The 13,095-nt window shown below is 41.9% G+C and overlaps 1 protein-coding gene across 1 annotated transcript in view; it reads left to right on the forward strand.

The window, feature by feature from the left end:
- adarb1a (adenosine deaminase RNA specific B1a) overlaps positions 1 to 12,807 on the forward strand; it is a 32,818-nt gene extending 20,011 nt beyond the window's left edge. Inside the window, exons 3-10 of the mRNA XM_079582020.1 lie at positions 1,463 to 2,382; positions 5,581 to 5,695; positions 5,857 to 6,025; positions 7,642 to 7,796; positions 7,868 to 8,036; positions 9,183 to 9,364; positions 9,436 to 9,614; positions 12,542 to 12,807. Coding sequence (XP_079438146.1) covers positions 1,463 to 2,382; positions 5,581 to 5,695; positions 5,857 to 6,025; positions 7,642 to 7,796; positions 7,868 to 8,036; positions 9,183 to 9,364; positions 9,436 to 9,614; positions 12,542 to 12,718 — 2,066 coding nt within the window. The 3' untranslated portion in view covers positions 12,719 to 12,807. The remainder of the gene's footprint in view (positions 1 to 1,462; positions 2,383 to 5,580; positions 5,696 to 5,856; positions 6,026 to 7,641; positions 7,797 to 7,867; positions 8,037 to 9,182; positions 9,365 to 9,435; positions 9,615 to 12,541) is intronic.
- The last annotated feature ends 288 nt before the right edge of the window (positions 12,808 to 13,095 follow it).

Consider the following 13,095-nt stretch of genomic DNA (forward strand, 5'->3'; position numbering starts at 1 on the left):
CTTTCAAGAACAACAACTACAAACAAACTGTCCGCCTCTCCCTGAAGAGTTTGTGGAGCCGCGCTCAGCATTAGCCCCATTGTTTTCATATCTGTCCTAGTTTTTGCATGTGTCTGTTTGAGCATGGCCACGACTGCATGACCAGATTTATGGGCTGTGTTTAAAGCAACACTGTGGGGACTGTAAAATTATGTTTTTTATGGTTTAAACGAATAAGCAGCATTTAAAAGAAAAAGCTAAAATTTATGATGAATGTGATGGAAAAATGCGAATTTGGATATATACTGAAACAGAGCCCAAATGATGTAACTTTATAGCTTTGTGTGTCCCAAAATGGAGGCAAATAATCTGAAAATATATTAAACAAAGTAGATTTCATGGTTATGGTAAAGAAGAAAAGCTCAAAACAAAAACTGGTGGCAATGCATAAACATTTAAAGTGTGAATTTAGCGAATTTAGCTCGTCGCAGTTCCACCTATTGTCCACGAGGGGGCTCTCTGATCTTCCACAGTGTTGCTTTAATTCCAAACGTTGACATTGACTGATTTTCTGAGTGGATATAATTATTATTGCTGTGGTATCTTCCTTCAGGCTTCAGTTTAGATACAAAAAGCATTGGGGAAAGCGTGCACCCCTGTCTGACCCCCCCTCCCATCTCTTCCCCCACCACTAAACCCGAACTAAACCTGCATTTTAGGAGTGTCTTTATGCACCGAAAGGAGTAACCTATCAGGGCTTTTGCTGGAGGATGTTATAAATGGAAATTTACATTGAGTTCCATTGGCTTTGTTAACAGGGCCCGGTGATATGTGTTCCTACGATGCATATCTATGATAAAACACGGCTAATACACTTAACCTGTACAGACCAGCCACTAATTCAATATACATGTTGATAGTATCTCAATGTATTTTGATTAATTGGATTATTGAAAGTTTACTGAGGATAATATTTGGTCTAAAGTCATGTTTCCATCAACATTTTTGTGCAATCAAATATAGTTCCAAATGATGAGCAAAGAATTTCTAACGCTGTTTGGAAAGACAAAGTACTGAGTTTTTCTTTTCTCTTCGCTAAAGAAGTAAAGCGTGTATTTCATTTTCTCGTTAAAGTAATTTAGGTCAATAGTTACTGCACAGTGCCAGTGCAGTTCTTTAATAAAACTCATTACCTGTAGCATAATGCATTATTGACGCAACAGGATATTAAAGCTGAGAAAAGTGATTGAAGAAAATTAAAAACAGAAAGTTCTAGGTCAAGACTTGAGTCGTACCTGAGTATAGTTGGTGTTGATGGAAACATGACTGACCCAAGAGGCTGCGCTGCCTCAGCTCCAGTCAGGCCCCAGAGGAACACTCATCACTCGTTCAGTTGCAAAGACAGAAAAAGGAATAACTAAATTTTACATTTACAAGATCCTGCATCGAAGGCGTTGTAAGTTACTCTTTCTGGGCACCGCAGGTTCATGCAGCACAGATGTTAAGGAAAATCGCAACTTGGACAATCTCTTCTCCAAAGAGGGGGTTGCCCCTGAGCAGGCTCTCCCCAATGGGAGCGCCGGGGGGAGGAAACGCCCCCTAGAGGAGGGCAATAATGGGCATGCACACTCCAAGTACCGGCCCAAGAAGCGAAAGAAAGTTCCGGGGCCCATTCTGCCTAAAAATGCCCTGATGCAGCTGAACGAGATCAAGCCGGGCCTGCAGTACAAGCTGCTGTCTCAGACTGGGCCGGTGCACGCGCCGGTCTTCGTCATGACGGTGGAGGTGAACGGGCAGCTGTTCGAAGGCTCGGGTCCCACGAAGAAGAAGGCCAAGCTCAACGCGGCAGAGAAGGCTCTGCGTTCCTTTGTGCAGTTTCCAAACGCCTCCGAGGCCCACATGGCGATGGGCCGCACCATGTCAGTGCACACGGACTTCACCTCAGACCAGGCCGACTTCCCCGACATGCTTTTCAACGCCTTCGAGACCTCCGCTCCTCCAGACGACGCTTTCTACCTGGCCTCCAACAGCAACGGCTCCTTCAGCGCAGACTACCCCGCCCTGCCCTCGCCCCTCCCCAGCCTGGTGCAAGCCCCTCTGCCCCCCGCCCCAAACGCCTTCATGTCCCCCAACAGCGGAAAGAACCCGGTCATGATCCTGAACGAGCTCCGGCCCGGTCTGAAGTACGACTTTGTGTCCGAGAGCGGGGAGAGTCACGCTAAGAACTTTGTGATGTCGGTGACCGTGGACGCGCAGCACTTCCAGGGCTCGGGGAGGAACAAGAAGCTGGCCAAGGCCCGAGCCGCACAGGCCGCTCTCTCTGCTCTGTTCAACATGCAGCTGGACCAGGCCCCGTCCAGACAGCCCATACCCCGAGAGGGACTACAGCTGCATCTGCCGCAGGTGAGAGTGTGTCCTATACTATGTGCTTCTTACATTACTTTTGGACACCTAAGTCTTTCTAAAGTTGTTCTTTAACCCTCTCTGGTTCCAAAAGTCAGAATCCCATCATAGTTCCTACAGTCTTTAGCTTTATTTTCATTCAGGAACAAAATTTAGCCCTAGTCCAAGTACCCCCTCCGTTCCAGGTTGCCCCAGCGCACCATAACCATTCAGAATAACCAGGAATAAATGCACCTGCAGTCATGCCTGTTCATTTCATTGTTTAGCATTGAGGAAAAAGAAATGCCTTTGGTTTAAATCCATTGCACGAGGCTGTAGGTACATTATGCTCCACACAATGGCTATTATTCTTATGTCAGCGAGAATCTATTACAAGCCGCTGTGCCGGAGATCGCGCAGGGAAAGGGGATTACCGTCGAACGTGTGAGTGAATGCTTTGAATGGAGCGAAGATGAAAAATCATTTAAAGCTACACTGCAGTACATTGCGGGTGAAAGTGTTGCTACATCACAAAAGCAAACCTCGCCGTGAAACTCGGAGCATAAACGCTTTACAGCCAGGAACCAGTCACCCATTCACTCTCATTCACACACTAATGTACGCAGAGTGTCTTGCCCAAGGACACAACAACAGTCAACAAAATAAAATAATGGCTCAATCCATTATTCAGATTTTGTGGCCGTAAATATGGGACATTTTAGGCATTTTTAAGGAAAAATAACAATGCAATATACTTTCTCATAATTATGCCAGTAATCATTTCAATCAGTAATTCCAAAAGGTTCCCTATTCACCTGCAGCGTCTCGCATTAACCTCTTGACCCCTACCTTTCTCCAGTTTGGCTTTACCCAAATCTAAAGGCTTCTTGTAAAAGCTAGCAACAAAAATCCGGAAGAAAGCAACCAAAGAATAACAGTAAAGTGATAAAAATGTGACAAAAATATGACAAAAGCAAAAATAAATGGACAAAAATAGGAAGAAAAAGTGACAAAAATTTGACACAAAAGGGACGAAAAGTGACAAAAATTTGACACAAAAGGGATGAAAAATCGACAAAAAATTGATGAAAAAGTGACAAAAAATGGACAAAAAATTGAAAAAAAATTGATGAAAAAGTGACAAAAAATGGACAAAAAATTGGACAAAAAAGTTACAAAAATTGGACAAAAAAGTGACAAAAAATGGTAAGAAAAAGTGGCCAAAATTTGACACAAAATCGACAAAAATTTGATTAAAAAGTGACAAAAAATTGATAAAAAAGTGACAAAAGTTTGATAAAAAAGTGACAAAAATTGAACAGATAAGTAGCAAAAGTGCCACAAAAGAGCAATAGAAAAGTGACAGCAAAGTGACAAAAAAGCGATGAAAAGAAATGTCAAAAAAGTTAACACAACAAAAACGCAAGGAAATGTTTAAATGAGTTTTGTAGTTCTAAGCTTTCAAATGAGGTGTTACACTGTAAGCTGTAAGCATTTATATTAAAGCTGAACTGGAGAAAATGCACTTGGTTAAGGCGGGGGTTAAAGCATTTTCAGGCAGATGTTTCTCCACCCGCCTGATGTTTATTAATATTAAAACACTCCAAATGTGACTTGCCAGATCTCGATACTGTCACTCCGTCATAAACCCAACCATGTGCAAATCCAACATGGCCGCCGCGCCACTTATTTACTTTCATTTTTCAACGCAGTGAGCACCTATTGACACGTGAACTAATCTCTCGACTGTAATCCTCCATAACAATGACGTTATCTAAATGAGCATCAGCCTCTCCAAACACAAGCGTTTATTAAAGGGACGGCGTTTTGCTGCCGGCGCCGAGGCTCAAACAGGTTTAAGGAGATCCGGACTGTCACTCACACCGGCACCGGATTAGAACATAACAGATTAAAGAGCTTTTATCGCCTGCTCTATTGTTTTGACTGTCTTAACTAAATTGTGTTTGGACTTCGTACCTGATGTCGTCGCATCGGGAGGCACATCTGAGGCATTTTCTGTAAGAGACTATTACGAGAAAGTGGAGACTGAAGCGAGCACATTTTCTACATTTACTCAAATCTTAAAGTGCATATGACACATTAGACACGATTTTTGCTAAAACATAGTTTATTTAAGATTTTGCTAAAGGTTGTACTCAGTTTTCTTTAGTTTGGCCACTTCTATGATGTTTATAGTTTCACTTCCTTATTGGACACCGACAGGAAGTGACATAGATGGAGGCAAACAATTTTGAATTGTTGCCGTGCCAACCAATAGGAAATGAGTGAATCAAACTCCTATGTAATGTGACATAGGAGTTTGTCACATTACATTCACACTTTTAGCCATTTTCTGGTGGAATATGAACTTATTTATCACATACAAATAAAGTCAAGTCTAAATCAGGTCCATATGGATGTTTATTTACAGCAGATTGTTGAAAAAACGGCAGTCGTAGATAGAGCTAGCTAGTATTAGCATTGGCACGATGCTAACATGTTGCATCATATTAGCATTCTCCGTTATTGATGTATTTATGGGCTGTTGAACCACTTTGCTCCTCCCCATGTCTTTGTATCTTTATTTAGTAGAAAACTATATTCATAATGCAGCGTTTGTTAAAGTCGTTTTTGAATAATTTGAGAAAGTTTAGATTTTTCTCCAAATACTTTTCCCCTTTAACTGTTTTTAAACATGACCATATATGGGCTTTTCCAGAGATGCCGTCTGTATCTATGTCACTTCCTGTCAGCAGCTTACAAATTAAAATAAAACAAACTTTTCTGCCCAACATTTCTTCATTGAAATTGACTCCGTGCATCACTTCAAACATAACAACGCCGCCCAAGAAGTGACTTCCTGTTTCGATCCAGCACGCCAAAATAAAAGCACACAGCTCGTCTCATTGATTAGTTCAGCAGGTACTTGCAACATTTGTAGAATATGATTAAATACACACATTATACGTGTTTTGTCTGTTAATAGTTCGGCAGAAAGAGAGTTGAACAAATGAATAAGATGGTGCTTTTATTTTGGCGTGCTGGATCGCAACAGGAAGTCACTTCTTGGGTCATGATTTGAAGTTATGCACAGAGTCAATTGGCAGTTTATGCTGATTAGTAATTTATGCAGTTACTCCAATCTTTCTGCCAGTTTAAAGCTCCCAAAGATGTAGTAGTAAATATACCCGTGTACATGTATTTGTCTGGTTCTCTCAGGTTTTGGCGGACGCTGTGTCTCGTTTGGTGGTGGATAAATTCAGCGAACTCACGGACAACTTCACATCCCCGCACGCACGCAGGAAAGTGCTGGCTGGAGTCGTCATGACAACGGGTACACCTTTTGATTGATTGTGTTTTTTTTGTTTTGTTTTTTTACCAATAACAACAAATTGCGCGACGTCAGACCTCCAGCTTGAGCAATAATGTTTGACGAAAGCTTTGACGAGTTTGCATCACAGTCCAGTTCGTGAAGTGGTTTAATGTCGCCTCCAGGTACGGATGTGAAGGAGGCCCAGGTGATCTGCGTTTCCACGGGGACCAAGTGCATAAACGGGGAGTACATGAGCGACAGAGGCCTCGCCCTGAACGACTGCCACGCCGAGATCGTGGCCCGAAGATCCCTCATACGATACCTCTACTCGCAACTCGAACACTTCCTCAGGTCCGTGCAAACTGAATCAAACCATTAAAGCGACAATATCTCTGCTTTAGTAACTCAGACACCAGGGGTCGGCAGGTTTGTTTATAGAGGGACAATTTTCTTCATTGTAAAAAGGCTGAACCTGCCATTTTTAGCCCAAAGTAAAGCTCCACTTTCTACAAATGCCAGTGTTGTACATAATAATGACCTAATTTTTGACCTAATCTTTTGCTAAAATACACTCTTTGATCAAAAACAAATTCAATTGGCCACCACAGAGTCCAGATCTGAGCCCCTCTTTGGGAATTTTGAAGTAATTGACAGTATTTCTGACATTTGTAGAGTGCTTTAAAATGTTTAAGTACTCTCTGATTAGTGTAATATTTCTCAAAATCATCTTGAGGTCCTTCTCCTGGTCTACGGACTCTAAACTTTCTTGTCTTGTACTTGAGCTTTTCAGAAATGTTTAATCTAATTCCTTCCTAATTTATTGAGCTTGAGACTCAAAAAACAAAGTGATTTTTTACAGATTTGTTCCCTTAAGTGCTTTATTTGTCATTATACAATTGTACTACAAAAGATTAAGATAAGATGTGGGGTTAAAGCAGAACTAAGTAACTTGTTTACCTTAATAAATCCTTTCCGTAGTCCCTCTGGGGGTAATACAAGTGTTAAAGGGATGATTGGGGGGTCTTTCATCTCCCCCTGGTGTCTCTGGCCAGAAAACCACAATTGCAACTTCCCTGCCTCAGGGTTGGAGGCCCAATACACGCTAATGGAATCACGAAGAAGAAGCTAACAGGCTAACAGGCAAAGCTGGCAGCGTGTTAGCGCAACTGAAACAGTATTTACAGCCAAAAAATGATCTCCATTGTGTAATTGAGTTGTGACACAATGTACAACATCCTTCTCTTTCTGTCAGTGTAGTATTTACTCTCACCTGCAGTGGCGCTTATGGCCTCTAGGGGCATGAGTTACACTACAAAAAGTAAATATCAAGCATTGGCTTAAATGACTTGAATTGAGGAAATGTATCTTGCTTTGAGCGGTTTTCACTCATTTAGACACTTTTCCTGATCGGACCAAGTTTACTTTGCTTGTTTGAGGACATTTCAGACCAGTTCTAGGGTAAATCTCACTTGAAATAAGAAAGTAAAATTGCCAATGAGATAAGACCAATTTTCTTACCCCATTGGCAAAGAAAATGACCTGAAAAAAGGACGAAATGTATTGAAACGAGTCAGAAACATCTCAGAACAAGTGAAATAATCCAGGACAAATGCCCAAGAACTTCTTAACTAGTCAAAACAACTAAAATTTGTATTATTATGCTCAAATTGAGATGTTTATACTGATCTAGTTAAATACTTTTTGCAGTGTACTTAGTTCTGCTTTAAATAGCTATTAAAACAAGATCCAAAATCCCCCTGAATGAAATCTTCCAAAAATACATTTAAACGTGGCTTAATACATTATTAAGATGCTGAAAATATAGACAATTATTTATTTATTTTTATTTTTTTTTGCGTAAAAAAAAATCCTGAACGCCTGCAGTGTCTCACCTTCATATAACACTCTGTCGTTATAAAGGATCTAAAAATGTTATGTTTTGCTAAAGTGTTGTTGTGTCATTGCAGTAACACAGACGACGAGCACCAAAAGTCCATATTCACTCGATGTGACAACAGGTCTGGGTTTGTGCTCAAAGAAAACGTGCAGTTCCACCTCTACATCAGCACCTCGCCCTGCGGAGACGCCCGAATCTTCTCCCCTCACGAGGCCGGAGTGGAAGGTCAACGTCGTCTCACAGATACAGATGAAAACTAAAGACGCTTGTATCTAATGTGGCGTATCCTGTTTCAGACCAGGGAGACAGACACCCGAACAGAAAGGCGCGGGGGCAGCTCCGGACTAAGATCGAGTCCGGAGAGGGGACGATCCCGGTGCGCTCCTCCAACACCATCCAGACCTGGGACGGGGTGCTGCAGGGGGAGAGGCTCCTCACTATGTCCTGCAGTGACAAGATCGCCAGGTAGCTCAGGAACTTCCTGCTTTTGCTGAAATACACTCCCTGACCAAAAACTAATTAGACTGACCACAGAGTCAAGATCTGAGCCCCATTGAGAATCTTCACCTCTTACCTCCCGCTTTAAAGTAACTTGTTAACACTAATAAATCCCTTTTATAGTCCTTCTGGGGGTAATACAAGTGTTATAGGGATGATTGGAGGGTCTTTCATCTCCCCCGGTGTCTCTGTCCAGAAAACCACAATGGCAACTTTCCTGCTTCCGGGTTGGAATCACCAATACACACTAATAGAATTATTAAGAAGGCGCTAACAGGCTAACGGGCAAAGCTAACTGCGGCCTAGTGCCACTTAAACAGTATTTACAGCCAAGTTTGAGTGAAAGAAATTATCTCCATTGTGTAATTGGATGAACAATATCCCTCTCTCCCTTTATCTTTTCTGTCAGCGTAGTATTTACTCTCATGGACAATTAACGAGTAAAAAAACGTAACATGCTACGACACCTGCAGTGGCGCTTATGGCCTCTAGGGGCATGAGTTGCTTAGTACTAGTGCTTTTTCTCCAGTTCAGCTTGTGTCAAATCTAAAAGCTTCTCGACTGGACAATTTTTAAGTGTTTTTGACGTGTTTTCATTGGGGTTTTTTTTCTTTTTCATCACTCTTTTAGTTGAGTTTTTGTCATTTTTTTCTTGTATTATTGTTGCTTTTCCAGCTCGTTTTTGCTACTCTTTTTTGTCACATTTTGGAAGCGCTTTTGTTGCGTTCTCGACTTTTTGAATTGCTTTGTTTCTTCATGTTTTTGTTACTTTTTCATCTCATTTCTGTTGCTTTGTCATCACTCTTTTAGTTATGTTTTTGACGCTTTTTCTATTATGTTATCGTTTCTTTTCTGGCACATTTTTGTTCCTCTTTTGCCACTTCTTTGCTTTTAAATGAAACAATGGCACAGTGAAAGGTGCTGTAATCAAAATGCTTACACAAAGCAGAAATACATTTTGCCTGTTCTCAAACAGACTGAGTCATTTACTGGAGAGAAAATGCCAGTATGTTTGACCTGTGATGCCCTGACATTTAAATCTCTGTCCTCTTGATGTTCCTAATGCACTCTCCCTCGTCTGCGTCTCTGACCTGCCTTCTCCTCGTCTCTCAGGTGGAACGTGGTGGGTTTCCAGGGCTCTCTGATGAGCTACTTCACGGAGCCCATATACTTCTCCAGTATAATCCTGGGCAGCCTGTACCACGCGGACCACCTGTCCCGCGCCATGTACCAGCGCATCACCGAGATCGAGGAGCTGCCCCAGTGCTTCAGCCTCAACAGACCCCTGCTCAGCGGTCCGTACCCTTCACACACGGGATAAGGCTCTGAAACCATCTTTAAACATGGCGCCCTCTCTCTGTCGTAGGCATCAGTAACGCTGAGGCGCGCCAGCCCGGGAAAGCCCCGAACTTCAGCGTGAACTGGACCGTCGGAGACCAGGCTCTGGAGGTGATCAACGCCACCACAGGGAAGGACGACCTGGGACGGCCCTCGCGCCTCTGCAAACACGCCCTGTACAGCCGCTGGATGCGCCTGCACGGGAAGGTACTGATCACAAATAAAAGAGATTTGACTTGTGTTGTTGAATGTTCTCTGGGGAACAGTGCAGAGACCTGAGCACTGGACTAATATGGTCTGGACAGCTCAGGATTTCTACGTTAAATAGCACTAAGCTGATGTTATCTACTTAATGTGGCAGTTTCAGTTCAAGTCTGAGTCCATTTTAAACCCTTGATTTCTAACCTCATTATTTGCTTTTAAAGTGAAACAGACTCAAGGGAACTGTTAACACTTTCTCTCGTCTTTAGAGAAACCGTGGTCAGACTAGGATCGTTCTGCTAGATACATAATTGGGCACAATGGCACAAATCAGTGCTTTTTCAATACTGTGTCATCCCACAAATAACTTGAGTTGTTTCATTTATTGGAAAATGTGGTGGAGTCCTGAGTATAAAGTAAGTCCACCATTCATTAGGGAGTGTTATAAACAGCACCAGATAGTGATTGTGGTGAGATGGTGTAACTGCAGCACCTTTATCATCATGAAGTCTGTATCAATGCACAGTGTCTCCACAGTGTAACTGCACCTTCTATATTAAGCATGACGACAATTTGGACCCGAAGTAACACCTTTTTGAGTGACAGTGCAGGATTTTAGATGCAGCTGTGGTGAACAGGCTCATTCTACACATTAGGACAAGACTGGAACATGTAGGGCAGGCGTCTCCAACCTTTTTTACCCGACGAGCTACTTTTACACAATATGAACATCGGAGAGCTACATATGTTCAAAAACATGCAGCTTAGGTGGAGTTCACCCAGGATAATTACTTGCCAAGATGGTATTTCAAAGAAAGGGACTTGAGTTTAGTCCTTATCCTTTACTATATTGAACCAACTGTTCACAGATTGTGTTCAGCATGTTCAGAACAAACAGAAAATGCATCTAAAATTTGAGTTATCAAGCGTGAAGAGATGTAGAAAGTCTTTGGCGAGCTACCTGGAGAGGCTTGGCGAGCTACTGATTGGAGATACCTGATGTAGGGGGAGGAAAATACACAATTTTAACATTTTTAAACTCCCTAGAGTCCCTTTAATATAGAACCTGCAGTTACGCTTAAGACCTGAGGTGGCAGCAGTGAGTATAAAATGACCAGATATACTCAATGACCACATTGAGGATTAGCAGGGTCCCACATGAATGAAGAGCTAGCTCAAGGCCTGCGGATGGACAGTCACTGCAGTGTTACAAACGTCATGTTCGCTGTGAATCCTGCCCCAAAGGAAACTCCAGTGGGCGTTAAGAAGCTTTTATCTTGCGAGCTAAAGGCTAATGTTGAAAACAGGCCGATTCTTTTTAGCTATCGCTTCATTTCTGTGGGACCCAGCTAATTGTGAATGTAGAAGATAGGAGAGAAGAAGGTGGAGCTCACATAGGGTCACTGTGCATTGTCCTTATAAGGCTGTTTGTAAAGAGCCAGCACGCCCGGGCCCCTTACTAACTGGAGGGACCCTAAGCAGCTGCCTGCCTTGTCTAATGGAAAGCTACGCCTCTGGCCCACAGAAACAAGACACACCGAACAGTTCATGGGGACAAAGGCAACATCTTTATTTGTTTCATTCATTTATTTATTTCAGGCACAGGAAATCAGCAATGGAGCACAAGGGAGACAAGGACATCACATGGTTCGTGACATGTCATATCAACATACAGCACATTTCAACATAAAGGAAGCTTAAATCTCACCCCTATTTCTCATGCTACATAATGAGCTTCACTGCTAACCTCTGAACCCACGCCTTGACCGAACGCATTTTCTCCAGTTCGGCTTTACCCAAATCTAAAAGCTTGACTGGAGTTTACAGACTATAAGCCAGAGTAGCACCTCATTTGAAAACTGCAGAACTGATCTAAACGTATCACGTCCTTTTTGGTTGTGTTTTCATCACATTTTTTGTTGCTTTTTTTGGATGTTTTGGTAAAAAATAAATAAAAAAAAATAAAAATAAAATACAGAAATGCAACAAAAACGTGACAAAAATTGGACCAAAAAATAACAAAAATGTCACAAAAAATGAGAAAAAATGCGTCAAAAATGAAACAAAAATGCGACAAAACAAATGTTGAAAAAATGCGACGAAAAAGTGACAAAAATATGACAAAAATGCGACAAAAGGGTTGAAAAAATTCAACAAATATGTGACAGAAATGCAACAAAAATTGGACAAAAACCTGACAATTTTTTTTTATGCAACAAAAATGTGACAAAAAAACAACAAAAATGTGAAATAAACATGAGAAAAATATTGATAAAATGCGACAAAAACGTGACAAAAAATTGGCAAAAAATGCGACAAAAACCTGACAAAAATTTGACAAAAATCTAAAAAATGCGACAAAAACGTGACAAAAAATTGGCAAAAATGCGACAAAAACATGACAAAAATTTGACAAAAATCTAAAAAAATGCGACAAAAACGTGACAAAAAATTGGCAAAAAATATGACAAAAAATTGGCAAAAAATGCGACAAAAACATGACAAAAATTTGACAAAAATCTGAAAAATGCGACAAAAACGTGACAAAAAATTGGCAAAAATGCGACAAAAACATGACTAAAAATTGGCCAAAATGTGGTGAAATGCGACAAAAAGCAACAAAAAAATCGATTAAAAAACAGCAATGAAAACGGCCAATGAAAACAAAAACAAAGAAGTTTAGATCAGTTTCGTAGGTCTTAGCTTTCAAATGAGGCTGTAAACTCCAGTCGAGAAGCTTTTAGATTTGGGTAAAGCTGGAGAAAACGTGCTTGGTTTAAGCCGGGGTAAATCTTCCTTTCAGCAAACAATTAAACCAGTAGCTGAAATAACCAAAGTGGCGATGATGTCGTCAGTTAGTTTTCCCTCCACTCAGCGACTGACCCGTCCCGATGTTCACCTGTGAAACAAACCCTCCGTCTTTGCCCCCGCAGCTGTCGTCCACCCTCCGGATCCGCACGGTGCGCCCCAGCAGTTACCACGAGGCCAAGCAGGCGGCGCTGGAGTACCACTCGTCCAAACAGACTCTCTTCAAGGCGTTCCAGAAGGCCGGGCTCGGGGCCTGGGTCAAGAAGCCCATAGAGCAGGACCAGTTCGCCCTCACCACCTGAGTCCTCGCGCTGGCCCCAACTCCGCATCGACTGTTGTCTGTCGGGAGCTCGTCGCAAGATCTTTTTTGGGGATTTGACCGTCGGGGGGGGGGGGGGGGGGAAATCCGAGGAATTGTGATGTCAAAAATACACGGATATTCAAACATTCCCCTTAATTTAACTAGCCAGCATCCCACGTTATCAAGTCTGTTATGCAACTTTATATAGACGGGACATTGTACAGAAGATTTTTTTGGGAATGACTCCTCAGCCTCGTAAGCTCTATAAGTTTCTATTACGGTCAATAGAAATGTCAAGTTTTTTTGCATGTCCGGCTATACCAAAACTGTGTCCGATTTGGTATATCAGTATTGTGCTACCAGTGTTGTTGAAAAAAC

The sequence above is a fragment of the Gobius niger genome (assembly GCF_951799975.1).
Source record: "Gobius niger genome assembly, chromosome: 23".
In the NCBI taxonomy this organism is placed as follows: Eukaryota; Metazoa; Chordata; class Actinopteri; order Gobiiformes; family Gobiidae; genus Gobius; species Gobius niger.